This window comes from Choloepus didactylus, chromosome 5 (genome assembly GCF_015220235.1).
Source record: "Choloepus didactylus isolate mChoDid1 chromosome 5, mChoDid1.pri, whole genome shotgun sequence".
Lineage (NCBI taxonomy): Eukaryota > Metazoa > Chordata > Mammalia > Pilosa > Megalonychidae > Choloepus > Choloepus didactylus.
This window is the reverse complement of record NC_051311.1, coordinates 37,876,577-37,896,687: the sequence shown is the minus strand read 5'-3', so window position 1 is coordinate 37,896,687 and position 20,111 is coordinate 37,876,577. Positions and strand designations below refer to the sequence as shown.

The 20,111-nt window shown below is 46.1% G+C and overlaps 2 protein-coding genes across 8 annotated transcripts in view; one reads left to right on the top strand and one right to left on the bottom strand.

Annotated features, from left to right (window-relative positions):
• The window catches only part of NUB1 (negative regulator of ubiquitin like proteins 1), a 38,504-nt gene extending 28,348 nt beyond the window's left edge, over positions 1 to 10,156 (top strand). Inside the window, 4 exon segments of the mRNA XM_037835779.1 lie at positions 3,722 to 3,868; positions 6,079 to 6,174; positions 6,933 to 7,110; positions 7,380 to 10,156. Of these exon segments, the coding sequence (XP_037691707.1) occupies positions 3,722 to 3,868; positions 6,079 to 6,174; positions 6,933 to 7,110; positions 7,380 to 7,558 (600 nt within the window). The 3' untranslated portion in view covers positions 7,559 to 10,156.
• The window catches only part of WDR86 (WD repeat domain 86), a 64,910-nt gene that overhangs the window by 21,435 nt on the left and 23,364 nt on the right, over positions 1 to 20,111 (bottom strand). For 3 of the 7 annotated variants that reach the window (XM_037835782.1, XM_037835783.1, XM_037835788.1), the window contains 3 exons: positions 18,326 to 18,482; positions 13,179 to 13,282; positions 11,920 to 12,818 (listed from right to left, as the gene is read on the bottom strand). In XM_037835782.1, the coding sequence (XP_037691710.1) occupies positions 12,300 to 12,818; positions 13,179 to 13,282; positions 18,326 to 18,482 (780 nt within the window). In that variant the 3' untranslated portion in view covers positions 11,920 to 12,299. Of the gene's footprint in view, positions 1 to 11,919; positions 12,819 to 13,178; positions 13,283 to 18,325; positions 18,483 to 20,111 lie in introns of those variants that run through there. The other 4 variants (XM_037835784.1, XM_037835785.1, XM_037835786.1 and 1 more) reach the window with 4 other exon arrangements.

The following is a 20,111-nucleotide window of genomic DNA, read 5'->3' as shown; positions in this document are numbered from 1 at the left end:
TAAAACAATTAGCCTGGTGGGAATGTAAAATGATGTAGCCACCATTGAAGACAGTTTTGTGGTTCCTCAAAGAGTGAAGCAAAGAATTGCCATTTGACCTGGCGGTACCACTTCTAGGTGTATACCCAGAGGAACTGCATACAGATACCTGTACACTAATGTTCATAGCAGCATTATTCACAGGAGCCAAAAGGTGGAAACAACCCAAGGGTCGGTCAGATAAGTGGATAAACAAAATGTGGCATATGCGTACAATGGAGTATTATTCAGTCATAAAAAGGAATGAGGCTCTGCTATATGCTACAACATGATGAACTTTGAAAACATTATGCCAAGTGAAATAAGCCAAACACAAAGGTCAGCTGTTGTATGATTGACTTATATGAAATATCTACAATAGGCAAATTCATAGAGACAGAAAGTAGATTAGAGATTACCAGGGGTGGGGATGGGAGGGGGAAGGGGACATTGCTAAATGGGTGCGGAGTTTCTTTTTGGGGTGATAAAAAAGTTTTGGTAATGGATGGACCACCATCACCATGGTTTGCTTAGATATCTCCTTTTAAAACATGAGCTGTGTTATCTTTTTCTGGCTTTCCCCCCGTCTGCCCCTGACTGCTCTCGTAAATCATAGTCCATAGCATCTTGTGCTAGAAGTCAATGAGTAGGTAAAGGCAAAGACTTTGAAAAACTAAGTTCTGTGTGTTTGCATTTTATGGGATCTAATTCAGTACTAAAAGAAGAGTAAACATTGTCGATAGTACATTTGTTACTTAGTATTATCTTTTTATCAATAAGATTTTGTTAGCAAATGAAAAGCCAGGGCCATAAGCCCTTGGAAAAAATAGACATAAAAAACAATGTACATGGTGCAGCAACAATGTACATTCTCCTCATGATGCCACTCAGTGGATGTGTATTCATTAGGATGCTTCTGGCTGAAAACAATAAAAAAAGCCAATTCATATGCACGTAAACAAAAAAGGAAATTTATTGGCCTCTTAGGGATAGGTCTAGGGAAACATCTCATGGTTAGTTGCTTTAGTGGCTTAGTAATGTCATTGAGGACTTGGTTTATGTATTACTGCCTTCCCTGCAGTGTTATCAGCGTCCTCCAGTCACACCAGGAGGGACAGTCTATGTCCTAAAATCATCAGTGAAAGTTCTAAGCTTTTTACTGAGTGGGCCACACTTGAACCAATAACTGTGGCTGGATAGTGCCAAGATATGATTAGTTTAGAGCTGTGGCAAGAGATATTAGCTTAGCCCATTTAGGGTCACCCACTTCTGGAGCTGGATCAGCCTCTGAAACCTTGGAAGAGGGTAGAATGGATGTTGGTAGTAAAAGCACAGTGTCCCATAGATAGTAAGCTCAGATGGGAGCTTAAGGTACAAGATCTGAACATCCTGCCCTCTTAGTTCCCGAGGCTCTAGGTTTGAGCTTCTCACTAATATCAGTGAAATAAGTAATTCTTAAAAGTTTGTATCATTTGTACATGGCCCTGAGTATAGGCCAATTTCTTATCTGGTGAAAGAAACTGAGACTAAAGAAACTGAGATCTGTTATAGTATTGAAATATTAAGAGGCTGTGAAAATTAGCATGACAGAATTCCTGAAGTTTTCATAGTAATTTTGACCATACATAGTTAACATTGTAAGTCCTCACTTTAGAAACTAATTCTCACATAAGATTTGACTATATTGTATCCATAAAATATTTCAATATTAACTCATATTCATTTACTTGGTCTATTTTATTTTTCTAGTAAAAAGAGAAATATCAGAATATATCTTAATTTCCTCAGATGTTTACATGATTAAAAGAACTTAATCATTAGACAGCATTACCTTTGTAATTAAAAAAAAAAAGAGTATTCTTTGAGGCTTCAATTTTGTGTCAGGTTTATGTTAATGTCCATATCCTCTGACCACCCAGCAATGTCTTTTTCTGTGCTTGAATGTTATGCATCTTTCTTAACCTTTTAAAATATAAATGGAAGAAGCTGTAATTGAGAGCAGAGGATGGGGCAGAGTAAAGGCATTTTACATGTGTGAATAAAAGCATGAAAGTTGAAATGTGTCATAGTTAGGGTTGGGGTACAGCAAGGAGAATAATTTTGATGGCCTGCATGCCTACTGTAGTGTAGCAGGACAGCTTGGAGACCTTGGTAGGTCCCAGGGAGTTGGAGCCTTGAAGGTCAGAATAAGGAACTGGAGCTTGATTGATTATGTGGGAAGGAGCCACTGGGGGGGTTTGAGAGGCTGGGTGAGATGATGAATCCAATTGCACGGGGAAGAAGGAGAGTCAGTAGAGAGAGCCTGGCCACTGAGAAATGGAGGACCATAACGGGAGTGTGGAGACAGGGAGGGAGGGCTGGTTACAGACAGAGCAGAGGGGAAAGGAGGTGGCCAGCAGAGCTGTGAAGCCACAGTGAGTCCAGGGAGCTCATCATTAAGGTTCTCCAATGTTTTAAATCATTAATTACAATCCAAGTGTCTTAATCCCTGGAAATGTTTTCAGCAGTCACTCTGTTCCTTCTGCTGACCCTGTGGGGATTTTTGGTTCACGATGATGTTTCCTTTTTTTTCTTAAGGGATGAGGCCACATTCTTGCCATGAGGCAGAAGGTAGAGGGGGCACTTGTTACCTGGGCTCAGCCTTGGAGGCAGGAGACACATCAAAGGAGAAAAAGTTGTTTTCTCCAGTGGGCTCACTACAGTTTATAGTGGGGCTGTTCTCCCTATGAGAACTTGTCAGGGAAAAGAACTGAACGGTTTCCAATTTGTGCAGAAGCCTTTGTCCTGTCTCTCCTGTCAGCTTTGTGACCTTGGTCGGGTCATCTAACTTTCTTAAAAGATTTCTATTTCCTCATAAGTGAAATGATAAAGTTGGATTAAATTTGTGGTTTTCAAACTTTTTTTTTAAGCAGAAAAATCCCTTATAGAAAAATGACATTTTAATGTAGTGCTCCAATTTACAAAACAAACTCAGAACTCTTCTGATTGGGGTTGGGGGGTTGGAGATGGGAAGAGACGAGCATCCTCCATGTCCGTTCTCAGGCTCTTGCAGCCACACTAGGTACCTCTGAGGAACAGGGTTGAGAACCATGGGATTAGATGAATTTTGATGTCACCTAATGTTTAGACTTCTCTAGGTTTTAAACGGAATGACAGACCCTAAAAGGCACCTTAGACCCTAGAGGGCACCTGAGTCCTTGCCACTCAAAGCATAGTGGATGGATCAGCAGCACTGGCATCACCCAGAAGCCCCCTCCCCCTGCCCAATTCTCAGAATTCACATTTTAACAAGACCCTCCAGGTGATTCATCATGGGGTGAGAAATCCTCCCACCTGGTGCAGGAATCTTTTCTGCTCCATTCCTGGGGGCTGATCAGTCTACTTTTCTCTGGCTGCCTTCACTGAGGATTGCTCACTAGGCTCTGTGTGGCGTTTTCTGATGCTGAGTAGTGGTAACAGTGAGGAGCTTCCTTCCTGCCATGGACTGAAATCTCTAATTTCTGTTCTGCCCTCAGGAGAAGCACTCAGTAGGTCTCTTTCCTTCTAGCTCTCATGCTGTCCGACTGGGCAAGAACAGGTAAAGGAGGTTCGCTCTTTTCTGTTTTTGCTTTGCTTGGCAACCCTGAGAGTCCTAGAGAGCTTAGTTTTAGAAAACTTTCTATGAAATTTCAGACCCTAACTCGAGACTGCTGTTTTCCAAAAGGAATTGGCTCAGATAAGGAAAGAGGAAAAAGAGAAGAGAAGACGCCGCCTGGAGAACATAAACTCTTTGAAAGGAATGGGCTACTCCACTCATGCAGCCAAACAGGCCCTCCATCAGGCAAGCGGAAACCTGGATGAAGCCCTGAAGGTAGTGCATTCCCAGCCAGGCACCTCCCTGCCTTGTCGCTGATAGTGTCCTGTTCAGTTCTACTTCAGTGTCAGGCCCCATTTCTTTGGCTTCTTTAGAGAAGCTTCTCACCAGTATGCTTCCTTGACTTAAGGAGCTTCACTCTTGTGAGGCCATCCTTTACATTGCTCTCTGGATCTAAGGGTCAGCTCTTTTTTGTTTTCTAATCTAAATACAGAGCCAGCATGGTGGGACCCAACATGGTGTCTGGCCCAGCCCTCCCTGGATCAGGGACTTGTGTGCCGATTCACAACGTGGCAGAGCCCACAGGGCAGGACTTTTGTGAGATTTCATCTTGCAGCAGAAGGAGTTTAACAGTAAACGTAAACAGGCATAATTTTCACAGTGGAAGAAGAGGGTTATTACATTATACTTAAGTCTCCATTTCTGGGAGAGTGATCATTAAAATTTCAGTATTTTTTTAGTATAGTTTTTTTATTAAATTTTTTAATTTTAATATCTAACTTTATTTTTTTCCTTTTTAAAAAGTCTCTAGTATATGTTGGCAAAGGGGCTCCTTAAGATATCCTCAGAAGTGACAGAACAGGTTGGGAACCAGATTAGTAGTAAATACCTTGTTGAACAAAAAAATAACTTTTGTTCAACAAGCCTACTGAATATTTAAAAGGGGCAGGTGTTCAGCAACTTGAAGTGGAAGACGGTTTCTGCCCTTGGAACCCACAGATTGGTGGGGAGACAGACAGAGCACAGTGGGCTGACGGCTCCTAGAGGATGAGCATGGGGTGTGGGAGGGGTTCAGGGAAGGCTGTCTGGAGGAGGGACATGGGAGCTGAGTTGTGGAGGAGAAGGATCTCTGGGTAGATGCAGCAACCAGTGTGGAGGGTTAGAGGCATGAGGGAGCAGGAGCTGGAAGAGTTGCACAGAGTTGCTGAGGCTTAGGTTTAGGGGCTTGCCTGGGGCAGTGGGGTGGGATAGATGGGGTCAGACATGTAGGCAGGGGCCAAGTTGTCAAGTATGCCCTGCTAGGGAGGTCATACTCGATCCTGCAGGGAATGGGGAGCCATTCCCCACCTTTTATACTCGAGACCTCCTTCTGTTCCATTCCTCAGAAGTTCCCACAAGTTAGTATTTTGTTTTGTTAATTAATAGACTTTGTTTTTTGTAATAGTTTTAGGTTTACAGATAAATCAAGTAGGTAGTTCAGTTCCCATATACCCCCTACCCCCACCCCCTAGTTTCCCCTATTACTAACATCTTGTGTTAGTGTGGTACATTTTTAGTTGATGAGCCAATTTTTTTATTATCTATACTCCATAGTTTACATTAGGTTCACTCTTTGTGTTGTGCAGTTCTATGGGTTCTGACAAATGCGTATGTTTCCACCATTATGCTATCATATAGAATAATTTCACCACCCTAAAAATCCTGTGTGCTTCTGTTTTTTAATACATATTTTTTAATTTAAAAAGCATATTTGAACGTCTAGTTTTATTTCTTGTGTTGGAGAACTATAAAAGGGTAAAAAATCCTGAGGGGGCTCAAAAATAGATTTTAGTTCCACAAGTAATACCTAAATTCATTCTTATCATAAAACATTCAACCAATACAGAAGTATGTATAGAAGGGAAATTCCTCCTAAGAGTTTTTTAAGGTTAAGAGGAAGTATGTAGCAAAGAGATCAAGGGTCAAAAGAAGTTTATTTTTTGTTGGACATTTTAAATCTAAAGGGCATGACACCTTCAAAGGATACATTACATTGGGTAGCCCTGAATTACTTAAGAAATCTTTCTGTTTGTAGATTTTTATGACTTTTTAGCCCCAAAGTCTAAACTAGCAAAACTTGTTTTCTTGGGGGTACTTCTTCCCCGTGCTCTCTGTATCTCAACTCTCCTTGCTTCCTCAGGAGAAGTGATCCTTTTGCCTGGCTAAATTTTACTTGTCCTTCAGACCTCATCTCTGATGTTATCTTTTGCAGGAAGCATTTGAACAGCAGCCTCTCCGGCCCCCAGCCTGGGTTAGGTACCCCTCTTCTCTGCTTCCAGAGCACCCTTTGCATAGTTCCATCATGATGTCCTATAGTTGTTTTCTTGTCCTCATGCTGGCCTGAGGACAGGAACTATGTCTGCCTGGCACATAAAGGTGTTCAGTCAGTGTTTGCGTAAATAAATAATTCTTAGTGATCAGTAAAGTGTATTCCTGTATGTCTTTAGATTCTTCTCAGTAATCCTCACATGTGGTGGTTAAATGATTCAGATCCTGAAACCAACAACCATCAAGAAAGTCCTTCCCAGGAAAACATTGACCAAGTAAGTGAAAATGCATGTGCCCCTCTGGTGAGTTTGATTGGATTTCAAGGTTGGTGACAGGACTAGGGGCTGAGTCTCTGCTGGTGGTGTTGCTTTTCAGGCTCTAGATGTGCCTTTTACCTACCCTAGAATGCCAGCCAAGCATGTGGAAATGAGGGTGGGGTGCAAGAGGAGGAGCAGGGGATAATTCCAGAGAGAGTAAGTAGGAAAAGTGAGAAAGCAACTGATAGTTCTTCTTTCTTAAGGGATTTCTCCCCTTGTATATGTGTATCACTTTTTACACCAACCTACACAGCCCAAATTCTCTGCCTGTGACCTAAAAGGATGACACTGTTTCTTATGAAACACTGTTCAACTTTGTGACTCAAGTGATAACTCTGTCCACTTTTGTCAGCCACACACACAAATTAGGTATGCCAAGTACACTGTAGCTACTTAACTAGTGGTAACAGTAACTAGTTTGTTACACTTTTTTCTAAGCCCATGAGACTGTTACCTATTCCTAGGATGACTGGACATTGATATATTTGGCCCAAGTCTTTCTAGTCCTTTCCAGGTTGCTTCAGGCTTTTATTGGCACTAAGACTGATCTGTGCTGAAAGGGCAATGGTATGCATGGCAGTTTTAAAAAAGTTATCACCTCTAAGATGAGGCTGTCCTAGCTGTGCCTGTGTGGATGATAGAAATGTTGGACATGGAACTGAGGTCAGTCTTAGCACTGTGTAGCTGAGGTTCATTTTCCCTGTCTTCTTCCCTAGCTGGTATACATGGGTTTTGACACTGTAGTTGCTGAAGCTGCGCTGAGAGTGTTCCGGGGGAACGTCCAGCTGGCAGCTCAGACCCTGGCTCACAATGGAGGGAATCTTCCTCCTGACCTGCAGCTCTCAGTGGAAGATTCTTCGTCAACTCCATCCACCTCCCCTTCAGGTTCTGCAGGTAGGTGTAGGTCTCTGAATACTGAATTGAGTGCAAAGCATTCTTATCAAATTGGATGCTGACAGATCAGGAAAGGAACTTCAATATAGGCTGAAACAGAGACCGAGAAAGGCGTTCCCTGCCTTCTGCGCTGCAGGCTGGTTTGAGAGTGTGGCCAGCAGAAGGCATAGTCTGAGATTAACTTTGATCGGTGCAGTCATTCCATGGATTTTTCTTCTCATACTATTCTTCTCATTTAACTCACTTATTACCACAATATTTTATTGTAGGTACCTCTAGTGCCTCAACAGATGAAGATATGGAGACAGAGGCAGTCAATGAAATACTGGAAGATATTCCAGAACATGAAGAAGATTATCTTGACTCAACTCTGGAAGATGAAGAAATTATTATTGCAGAGTACTTATCCTATGTAGAAAATATAAAATCAGCAACAAAGAAAAACTAAATAGTGAACAGAAATAAGTACTAAGTTTCTGCTTATAAATCTATCATTATGAAAAGTCTAATGCAGGTCTTTCTTTTCTTCTTACCTTTTATCTGATTCTGCTAAAAGAGTGATTCCTACTTGGATGTAGGGAGGGGACAGGCAGGGAGTAGGGGCATATCAGTTAAAGAGAAGGTTTGGCGGGAAGAGGTCCTGGTCAGTAATGGATGGCCTTGGGGAAAGAGCTTCCTTTGGCCTGACTCTTGCAAGTCCTCTTCTGCTTCAGATTCTGCATTCCTAACTCTGTCCTCCCTGCTTGATTTCTTTTCACCAGAAATGAGAAAGGAGTGAGGGTTGGGTTCCTGTGGAGAAGAGGGTAGTCACTGGGGAAGGTCTCCAGGAGACGGATAATCAAGAGAGAGATTTTCCCCTGATTTGTCTCCTCCTCTTTATCTTGCCCTGCTTTCCTGCCCTCCTGAGCCCAGTTGATTTTTTCCCTTCTTTCCATGTTTCAGTCTGTGACTTGTAAGCTCCATGTTTTCCTGCATCACCCTTACCACCTGTCCCTAAAATTGTCTTTTAAATCTTCAACCATTCCAGTTGCTTTGGGGGCATAAAAATGAGGCTCCAGTAGCCATATCAAATTGTGGCAGATGTCTTCAGTGTGAAATTTTGATGTTTTTTATGCTTTTATAGTAAAATATACAGTTGAAATTGTTGAAATTCAGGATTGATATATATTCAAAATTCCCTTTAACAACAGAAAGTCTTTATTAAATGGGAAAGTCTTATGTGAACCAAAGCAGGTATTTTTAATTAACATTTTTAGACTCAACCACGTGCTGTCATATTAAACTCATTCCTAGCTAAAATACCTATCAGAGATTTAGATATATTTTCTCCAGGTTTTTGCAGAGCTTTTTGGTGTATCTGTATTACAGAGAGACTATTCTAAAGTACTTAATGCCTTTTAACGGCACAAATAACCATTCTCAATGCACCCTGCATTCTTCTGTAGATTTGTATTAAATGAAAATCAGTTTCAGCACTTAGGACACAGCTGGCAGCAACCAGCTGCTGAATGAATCAAGTGCCAGATGTATTCCGGAGCCTTTTTCTGCCCTTCCAAGTCACTGGAAGCTACTATGACTGAGGGCCAAATGTGCCATATCATTGCTGACAAGAGACTGAAATAATTTGACTCTTTGAGTAGTCACTTTGATAAAGCTTGGACAGCAGTCCAGTTTGGATATTTGGGAATCTTGTTATTCTTTTAAGATGGATGATGCAGACAGAAATAAAAGGTGTAAAACGTGTTCAAAAATTGTCAGCTTAACTTTTGCAATAAGTTACTAAACATTCTAAATTGCTTTAAGTGTTGACAGTGGGTGAGCTAGAGCTTCATTTTGACTCCTAGATGTTTGTTTCCATTGGGTTTTGTGAGGAAATCAAATGAGTGCCCTCAAAAGCAACACTGGATATCTGTTATAAAAAGAGCAAGTGTAAAAAGCAGAGCTTGTTGTTGATTGGGATAAATAAGACTTAAGAAAGGAGGGGCAACTGAAGCAGGATCTCTTGGGGTTTGCTCTCTCGGCTTTGGAAGCTACAGCTGAGCCAATGTCAAGAGATGTCTCTGGGCTTTGTTTGACTTGGGAGAATGTTAAACTTGGATTTCATGCCTGAATTGAAGCCTTTGGCTGACAAGTTACTGTCTTAGGCGTGGGCCAGGCATAGCTTCTAGACTCCCAAATGTTTTGTTAATGCAAAAGGCTAGAGATGTATAGCCCCACTGGCAGGTCCCTGTCTTTGCTCCATTTTCTCTTGGAGACATGCAAGGAGAAGCCAGTTCTCGAGTTAGGAAGTCGCAAGGCAGTTGTCGTCCATTTGAGGCAGTTCTGGTAATACACCATCTCCAAGCACAGGCCGGGGTACAGACTGCTACCTGTCTGCATGAGTTGGGGACTTGGGTTCTGGTCCTGACTCTGCCTCTAATCATGTGAAATTGAGCAGTCAGTTACTGGTGCTCCCTGCTTTATAGGGCAATAGAAGCAGCAGAGAACATACATGATGAAAATGCTATTAAACAGGAGGGAGTATGCTGAGGCTGGAGGAGTCAGAGAAGTCATCATGGAGGTGGGCCTAGAAGGGGATCTCTGGAAAGAGGAGGGAAGGTACATTCCAGACTCAGGACAAATTAGGAAATAATGGGGGTAGGACAGAGTGAGTTTGACGTATTCATGGGGTCATGGGAATAATGTCCTTGACTCATCTGAGGGTGAATGTGCTGGGGAGAAAAGAAGAATGAGGTTGGATGAGTTGCTGAGTCCAGTTACAGAGCACCCTGAAACTGGGGGCAGGGGAGTTTAGATTTGATGTGGCAGAATGTCAGGGCCATGAGAAAAATTTGAGCAGGAGAGGGATGCTGACGTACTTAAGGCAGATGTCACTTGTGACGCTGTTGAAAAACTCTACTTGTTCAGATGGACTTTACACTGATAAACTTTTCTTGTAAAATTCTGCCTTTGTGACTGCCATATCCTTTCATCTTGTTTTCAAACCCACATCTTAAATGGTTCCTTGTCCTTCTATTGTCCAACAATATATTTCTCAAAGGCAAAAGCCTTGGCCTTCTGATTTATTTCTTTATAGCAAGGCAGCTGTGGTATAGCTAGAAGGGTACCAGATCTCAGTTTAGAGAACCTGACCAGGGGGTACATTTTTCTCTTGTGGGCTTGTGGGAACCAAAGAGATAACAAATATCTGTTCTTTTTTATATACCCCCTGACACTAGCAAAGGCCTCTGTGTTGCTTTAAATGAAAATTATACAAATGTATTATGCTGTATAAATGCAAAATAGTGGTTCCCTGTCTCCTATTTTTTCTCCAGGAGAGACAGGCTAGAGAAAACTAAGGCTGCAGCACATTTTTTAGTATCGACATCCAGCTGGGTATTTCTCTTAAGGGGTATTGTAGCCTAAGTGTTTTGTTCTCTGCTGTGGTAGAATAACATGGAGGATCTCAGATGACATAACCAAGAGTAGTTGAGACAGCATTGCCTGTGAGCCTCAGTGTCTGGTTACTCAAACTACTTAAGTCAGGAGTCTGTGAGAATGTGAATGTAAATATAGGCCCAGGATTTGTTCCCCCCAAGAATACTGATGAGCAGGTACTCTTCTCTGCTTGGCCTTCCTGTAATGTCTCCAGCTTTTTCTTACGACAGCCCCTCTCTGTTGGGCATATTGCTGGCAGCAGGACCTGGCAATCCCACTCATCTGTATTGTGTGCTTAAATCACACTCAAATACAGCAAAGGTTACAGTTCCAGCAGGTTCCCTGTAACAATGTTCTGCTTAATTAACCAGCAACCTGCTCTCCTGGGGAGGCTGCTTGGGTTGCCAGTGTTTAGAGGCTTGGCCTAGAGCCCTGGCCCATGTGTGCCCATCCCTCCCTACTGCCCACAGTACCAATGCTGTGCCTGTTCTCTAGACCAGAAGGGTTATGATGTTCACCCACAGGCTGGGGCCTGGGCCCTTCTGGGCATTCCAGAAAGCAGGTAATATCTGTCCTGCAGCACATCTTTTACATTTTTAGGACAACGAAGGGCATGCTTCTCTACATCGAGGGCTGCTTCTGCACTGGAGGCTTGTCTCCCTGGAGGGATTCTGAGGCAAGACACTGAGCACTCAAGACAGACAGTCTTTTGTACTTCCTCTCTTCCTGCACCAGGGACCAGCCAAGGTTTGGCCCAGGGTTCTGTGGATGCAGAAGATTGGCACTAGCAAGGGGCCTAAAGCATGGTCTCCAAGTGATAAGAGGGGCTGCTGATGGATGTCTGTGGGGACAGAGTTGGAACCTGGGCCTGCCCAGCCAAAGCCTGTACCCCACTTCCCCCATTAAGTAAGTCTCTCAGTACTTCAACTTGAATCACTCCCATTGCTGCTTCTGTGTGTTTACTGTTACCTTGTTTGGCACAGAGCTAGATATGACTATGTGTAGAAAGAAGTCCCTGGAACAGACAGAGGCTAGGTGGCTACTACCCCAGCCTTTCTATACCAGACCCCAAGAGAAGAGACCCTTCTGATTCAAGCCAGAAAATAACGGGAGCTCCAGAGCAGGGAGTGACAGGATCCCCACTGCTACTTAAACAGGCAGAAGACCCTGTTTTTGTTCCCCCTGCCTTTTCCACAGCTACTCCCAGCCACCAGTGGCATTGCAGGGATCGTCCTTCATCCACAAAGGTAGGAGGAGGCAGGGTGTATGACTTTCCTAAGGTCCCAAGGTGAGGCAGAGCCGGGACAGGCCAGGCCTCCCCTGTGGGCCTGGAACCCCTCCTAAAGGAAGCTGCGACTCCATTTTGCAAAACAAAACAGGCATATTAAAGAACACTTTTAAAGACATCTATTTTAGTTCTCTACAAATGTCCATGACATTTTGCCAAAGTGAAAAACAACGATCTGTGGCTCAGTGGCTTTTGTAGAAAATGTCCTCTATCTCCTCTCAGCAGGAAAGTGTTGGCTTCATTAGGGGATTCGGGAGCCTGGGGAAGGTGTGCATTCTCGCAACCACAAAAGCTCTCAGGCTGGTGACCCTGAAAGTTAGGAGAGTCTAACAGGTAACAAGGCCTGAGAGCAGGGGCTGCTCTCCTAAGGCCTTTAGCTGGTTGGGATGGAAGGCGAGAGAGGAGCAATGTAAGAGGACAAGCAAAGAGGGCTCGGAGGACATCGGTTTCCCGCGGGGGAGTACAATCTGTTGAGTCGATTCAGTTACTTTCCAAGATGCCTTCCCATTAAGTGGGTGGCTGCAGCAGCTGAACAAGAGAAGGCTTTGGAATAGTCCATAAATACAAAACTAAAACCAAAAAAATCCCCACCAACGTCTCCAGTCTCAGAGTGCCTCGTCGCCTCCTGCCGCCATCCAGAGCAGCAGGCGACCTCTTCAGGCGTGCAGATATGCGGCGGGCAGCGCTGCGTGCGCGGCGCTCCGGGACCGGGCAGCTCAGTCCCCGCCCGCGGGCGCCGCCGCGGCGCAGCCCACCTTGTTGTTGAAGAGCTGCGACAAGCTCCGTTTGGGGGCGCCCCGGCGCTGCGGCGGCGGCTCCGGGGGCGCGCGGCCCGGCCCGTGCTTGCAGAGCCCGCGCACGTCCCAGAGCCGCAGCGTGCCGTCGTGGGAGGCGGTGTAGAGCACCTGGTCGTGCACCTGCGCGGGAAGGCAAGGCAGCGGGTCCCAGCGCCGCGGGCCACCGCGCTGACTCCGCGCGGGCAGGGGAGACCGGGAATCGCAGCCTTTCGGATGAGGAGCGCCGGGTCAGAACGGCTGGCCTCCCCAGCCAATATAGCCTATTCCACACGTAATTATAGGATTAAAATATAGAGGACTAGGCAGGATTGGTTAACAGCATCTTGCAAGTAGTAAAATACCAGTCAACGGGGATCTAAGGACTTGGTGGGAAAAGGAAATTCCTAGCTTGCCTGATGGGCTGCGGCTCCGGAGCGACAGTGATGGGAAGGACATGGAGACCTCGTTTCCAGGATCAAGGCTCAGACGCCTTCGCCTCTGAGGCAGTTGGCGCTTAGGCCGCCTCTCGGCCCCTGTTCAGTCAACAAGCCAAGGAGGGTCCCAGGAAACATGGAGTTGTGTCTTACCTGGATGCAGTTGATGACGAAGGCGTGGCCCCTGAACACCCTCTGCAGCCCTCCAGACTGGGCGTCGAAGGCCCGGGCGCAGGCGTCCCCACTGCCCGTGAACACTGGGAACACAGAGCACACACAATGGGCGCCTCGCTCCGCGGAGACCCCTCCACTTCCTCCCTCTAGGGAGCCCAGGGGAAGGGAACTGGAACACCAGAAGGAAGAGCAGGCACCAGGGTCAGAGCAGAAATGCAGTGTCTCCTGGAACTATGTTTCCTCCTTTGTCAGATGGTGACAGCTACCCTGCCTGCCTCACAAGCAAATTCTCAGGTTCGAAAGGGAAATATGCAGAAGTCTCTACAAGAATGAGGCTCTGTGTAAATGGACGGCTTGGTCTTGACCTCATTCCACTCCTGTGAGCTCCCTGTGGCCTGAGACTTCCCCGCAGGGCCTGCAGCTGCCATGCTCTCCTGGGGCTTCAGGTCAGCATGTCCCTCCCAAATGTCTCATGGGCCCAGGTTCCTAGAGGTCCTCCCTGAGCCCCTGACCTGCTCTCACTGGCCTGCTGCTGGAAGCCTTTGGTGAAGCTTGGTCCCCTGCCTGCTGTCAGGCAGGCTCTGAAGCCCCTGGAGGGGATAACCCATCCATGCCCTGGAAGCTCTCCCCTCTCCCACGTCCACCCAAGCAGCGCATTTCAGAGCAGAGAGCAGGGGCTGACTAACCAGAAACTCCTGCAGAGGCTGCCCTCCTCAGTAATAGACTGGGTCCTTGAAACAAGACAAATCCTCTGGGGGTTCACTGGAGTTCTGTGGAACCACTTTAGCAGGAGGGAACCTCTACAGTTTCTTCTTCCTAGCCCGGGATTTTGCCTCCCCTTGGGGTCTTCCCTACATTATGACTTAGTCCAACAGTTCTCAGACTTCAGCGTGTATTAAAATCACCTGGAGGGCTTGTTCAAACATATTGCTGGGCCCCGCCCCCAGAATTGTTGTTTCAGTAGGTCCCGGGTGGGGACTGAGAATCTGCATTTCTAACAAGTTCCCAGGTGATGCTGCGGGTCCAGCGAGCACCCTTCCAGAACCTCCAGAACCTCCGTCTCTATTGTCTTATCTGGGTTCTTGCAGAATCCAACCCTGAGCTAAGATTTGAGAGCAAACAGTTCAGCTGGCAGGGGATTCCAGGCAGCACGTGCAGGGGAGGTGGGACATGTTTAAGAGCAGGTACCTGCTGTGGGCAAGTGGCTCAAACCTGTGGGGAGGGAGCTTTGGGGGAAGATCATACCTCGGAGTGTTCCGACTTTGGGGGCACTGGTTATTTATCCATCAACTTCATTAGTCACTGATCAGGGGCCACTCGTGGGAGTGTCAACTCCCCAGGACCCCTGGGTGGTACCTCTGACCTGCCCCTCACAGGAAAATGCCCTCTGGCAGAGAACCACAGGTGCTTGCTGCAAGAAACTGCCCTTGGACACAGGACTGGTGAGAGGACCTCTCCTGGTGGGCATCTTCCTTACTCCATTAACCGGCCTTCACCTCCCAGCCTTTTTGTTAAAGCTACAGGGTAAATGCGGCCCTGTTGCCCTAGAGAGGAAGTTTCATTTCTGAGTCTCTTCAGATTTCTTTCCCCCCACCAACTCTGAAACTGGCATGGCCCCCAATCCCAGTGTGGCTGGGCACCCCTGGGCAGGGAGGGGGTCAGGAATAAAGCCTGATCATCCTGGGCCCTTACTGGCAAAGACCAAGTACCAAATTCCTTAACAGGTGGGAAGTAGGTGGGGCCCAGGGAGATTTGCTTCAGCTGCAGATTTAATTCTAGCTGCCACCAAATGAAGGTGTCCGAGATGAAGCCACCCTTCCGCCTACTGGCTGGAGCCACTGAGTGGAACATTCTTCTCTTTCAGTTAAAAGTTCTGGGACTTGCAGTACACCCCAGAGTACTTTGGGCAGAAAATAAAAAGTATTTGCAAAGTCCCCTTAAGGGACTGGGGAAAAATGTGGAAATATTAAACTTTCTCACCTGGGGAATTCCTGACATTCCCACAAGCATTAGGGAATCCCAATTTAAGTCAAGTCCTCAATCTTGGGGCTTACCCTTAGGAAACATTCCTGCAAAGGAGAATCTAAGCCTACTAATAATTATGCATTAAGAGCCACACTCAGAGAACCCTTGTTGCTCAGATGTGGCCTCTCTTTCTCTCAGGCAACTCCACAAGTAAACTCACTATCCTCCCCCCTACATGGGACATGACTCCCAGGGGTGTAAATCTCCCTGGTAACGCAGGACATGACTCCTAGGGATGAGCCTGGGCCTGGCACCGTGGGATTCTTGACCAAAAGGGGGAAAAGAAATGAAACATAAGAAAGCTTCAGTGGCTGAGAGATCTCAGTAGACTCAAGAGGTCAATCTGGAGGTTATTCTTACACGTTATATAAATATTTTAGTTTCTAGTGTATTAGAATAGCTAGAAGGAGATACCTGAATCTGTTGAACGGTAATCCAGTAGACTTGATTCTTGGTGATAACTGTATAACTATATAGCTTTTATTGTGTGACTGTGAAAACCTGGAGACTGACACTCCATTTAACCAGTGAAGGGGCAGATGAGTAATAAAATAATGACAAAAATATGTAAATAATAGGGGGGATACGGGGTATGGGATGGTTTGGGCATTCTTTTTATTTTATGTATATATATATATATATATATATATATTATTTTGGAGTAATGAAAATGTTTGAAAATTGTGATGATGAATGCACAACTACATGATGATACTGTGAGCCAGTGATTGTAGACTTTGGAAGGATTATATGGTGTGTGAGTATATCTCAATAAAATTGCATTAAAAAAAAAAAGTGCTGAGGGATACACAAAAAAATTTCTGGGACTTGGAAGCAGAGCCATCATCACACTTATAGAATTTGACACAGGAAGGAGGAAAAAATAATTTTGCAGTGTCAGACACCTAAATCTCGAGGGCATCTCAGGCTCTATTTTCAGAAATTCTCATTCTATCTTCATCTAACACCTGTGCTGTGAATCCAGCTTTTAATTTTCCACTGTGACTCTTCCCACACCCAAGGCCCTTCCCTCGCTGCCCACCCTAGGGAGATGACCGTCAGGCTCAGCTGTGTGGGGCTGGCTTCCTGCTGCTCTCCGGAGAGCTGTGGCAATAGAGGGGGAAGGGTAGGGCTGATGGCAGAACGAGAAGTTGGGGAAAGCAGGTGTAGGAGCCCCTGGCCCCCCAGTGTCTTGAAAACTGCACAAACAGTATGTTTGACCTAGGACAACTGAGATTTGACCTATTCTCCTTGTAATATCAGATGCTAAGTGTAAGCTACACCCAAAACGACCTCTTCCCTGAGACTCCCTGAGATACTGTTATCTCTATAATCCTTCCCTCCTCCCTGTTGATTACAATCAACCCCTCCCTATGGTGCTACCCCACTCCCTGCCTTATGCTCTCATACCCACTGGAATGTCAAGCCCTTATAACCAGCTTATTCAGCCCCTCAAAATGCGGACTATTTCCACGTTGTGCTCTGAACTGGCCGCCATTCAGAGAAGCTCCTGAATCCATTCAGTGAAGCTCCTGATTTCAGGGTAACGTGGCTCAACTTCCCCACCCTGTAGGTAAGCCCCATAATAAAAGCTCATGTCTCAGAACTTGTCCAGTGCTTTCTTTAGTACTTTGGCTACAAAGGCCCACTTGGACCGAGACAGCAGGGTAGTTTTGGAAAACAGATTTTCAGGAAGCTGGGAGCCCCACTCCCCAGTAGGTGTCATGAGGTTGGAGCTTCCCCTGTAGGGAATGTTTCCTGGCTGAGTCTGGGGTATAAACTTGTGGCGAACCAGCTGGACAGAGACAACAAGGCCCAAATGTGTGGCAACTTGAGACCTGTGGGACAGACAAGCCATTCTGGCCTTCTTTCTTTCCAAATAATAACCCTGATTTTTAATCCTGGCTGCAATGTCATCAGATAAAAAAGACTTCATTATCCAGTCTTTGAGTAGAAAAATGGGGGGGGGGGGGGACACAAAAGGCACCCAGTGTTCTTTCATACTTTAATTGTTCTTTTTCACTTTAATTTTTATTCTTATTATTTTTGTGTGTGTGGTAATGAAAATGTCAAAAATTAATTTTGGTGATGAATGCACAACTATATAATGGTACTGTAAACAATTGAATATATGCTTTGTTTTGTATGACTGCATGGTATGTGAATATATCTCAATAAAATGAATAAAAAAAATTATCCAGTCTTTCTTGAAGGTACAGTGGTCAAAGAGATGTAGGTGAAGTATTTGGGTGGAGCTTCCAGAAAAAAAACCTTTAACGGGGCCTACTCAGCTAGAAGTGGCATCCTTTTGCCCTTCCCTCCTCTTCTTCCTGCCTGCCTGAAACATCACCTGATGGCTGGCGTTTCAGCAGCTATCTGAAACCTGAGGCCACCTTGACATAGAAGATATATGCTAAGGATGCTGAAGCAAAATAATAGAAAGGAATGTGGAACCACCTATTTCAGCCCAGACTGCCAGCTTCTGAAATTCCTTTGCCTGAGAGAAAAATAAACCACCATTTTACTTAAACCACTGTTATTTGAGTTTTTTCTTATCTAGAGCCAAACCTAATCCCAAGTGGAGCAAACCCTATGTGGCCCTCAAGTCTGACTGAATTAACTAGATGTCCCTGCCTCACTGTGATAATTACAATTTGTCCTTGAGAGGTGCTTTTGACCCTAGGAGCTCTGAACAGTCAGGTCTTCCCCACATTCTTATGGGGTAAAGATGAGGAGAAGCCCCCAAACCCTTACTTGGACCTTCTTGCAAAATAACCCTGGAGGATCAAGAGACATGGAGAAAGCATGGCTGCTATGCTTGGGTATGACAGTCCTGAAGGGCAGTCAAGGCCCAGTGGGGGAACGATAGAGCAGGCAAGCAAAAAAGCCTAGAGCCATGTGGGGTGGCCTCCAAGTCTGGGGAAAGACTGGGAAGTTTCCGAAGCAGTCAGGGAAAGGAAGGTGCACGGGTCCTCCTTGAGCAACGGGAGGCTCTGGTGGGCAGTGAGCCGCGGCCTGGAGTGAAGGGATGGGCACAAACGAGGCCTGGGAGCGGTTGGCTGGGGTGGCCTGGGCGGTGCGGGTGGATCTGGGTCACTTACAGATGCCCGCGTGGTACTTGAGGGCACAGACGCTGTGTCCGTGGGTCTTGAAAGTGCGCACGCGCTCCCCCGTATCTGCCAACCAGCACTTGACGGTCCTGTCGGCGCTGCCTGAGTACACGTGCCCGTTCACGAGCTGAGAAGGAGAAAGGAGGGTCTGCGCCCAGACAGGAGGCTGCTGGTCGACCACACAGCCACCTGCCCCACAGAGCCCCCCCACACCTGTCATGTGCCCACTCCACTCCCCCACTGCAGCACCTGAGAGCACACAGCTCCTCCTTCCCCAGGGGACAGTGCAGGGAGGTGTCAGGAGAGTGGGGGTGGTGCCTCCAGGTGCACATCTTAACACTGTCACCTGGTCCTGGGCCAAGTCACTGACTGCAAGGCTACTGCTTCATCGGTCAGTAAGGACAATGACAGCACCTTCCTCGTTGGGGTGCTTGGAGGCTTACAGAAACTGCATGCACAGTACAGAGCAAGTACCTTCAAATGTTAACCAATACTATTATTATTAATTAAATATTTCTTGTTAATCACATGTCAACTTGGCTGGCTTATGGTGTCCAGTTGTTTGATAGAGCAAGCACTGGACTGAATGTTACTGTGAGGGTAGTTTATGGATTTAAATCAGTCAGTTTACTGAATCTACAGCTGATTGCATCTACAATCAACAAAGGAGACTGCCTACAGCAACGAGAGGGGTCTCATCCCATCAGATGAAGGCCTTAAAGGGAGAAACAGATGATTTTAGCAGTCAGAAAGAATTTCTGTCTCTACTTCAGCCAGGCAGATCTCCTGGGGAATTCACTGAAACCTTTACCAGAGGTTCCCAACTTGCGGCCTGCCCTATGGAATTCGGCATTGTCCATCCCCACGGTCAACATGAGCCAACTCCTAAAATAAATCTCATAATATTTACATACATATATATCCTGTCAGTTGTTTCTCTGCTAAACCCTGATTAATATACTCCCTGTTAAAATAAGGCTTTGCACTGGGAAGGTCAACAGGTGAAAACACCTGCAGCTACCATCACAACTCTATCAATCAGTTTACTCCTGTTGTCACAGCTAGGCAAGGGGTTTCCCGGGCTTTCACAAGGGATTTCTGTGTGCAGAGGTAAACTCTCCTAGGGGTGGAGCTGGCCATCCAGGGTCATCATGGGGTCACTGGGACCCTTGTCCATGGGGCTGTCCAAAGACAGGGGCCACCATCCCACAGGAAGAGAAGGGGGTCCCAAAGACTTATTCAGCTCTACTCTTTCTAGCCTATGTTTCAATTGCATTCACACCCTTCTCTATCTAGCATGAGGTAGGGAAAGGACCTGGGAGAGGTGAGGATGGAGGATGAGAAGGAGATGGCAGGAAGGGGTGGTGGACCCCGGCGTTCAAACCTGTAAAACCTGTAGCTCCCCCAGGCTCCCCAGGCAGCTCGTCCTTCACAGGGGCTCCACTTGCCAAGACGGACGGGCGTTAACAGCCCGCGGGGAAGTGCAAAGACTATTAAAATAATTCTGAAATTCTCTCTAGACTAAACACCACCAAGACAAGAGAGCCCCAACTGGCAGCTCTGGTGTGCAGAAACACTGACAGGAAGCCAAAGGCAGGGCCGGAGGCTCCTCGGCCGCAGTTACGTGGCAGGATGACAGGAAGCCGCCGCCAACTATGTGGGGCACAAGAAGACATGAAGAGGCTACAGGCACTCGGGGCCACCAGCAAATACCTGCTGGGGACTCAGGACTCTTAGAGGCTGAGAAAAGATGAGGCACCGAGTGAAGGCCGTTCTC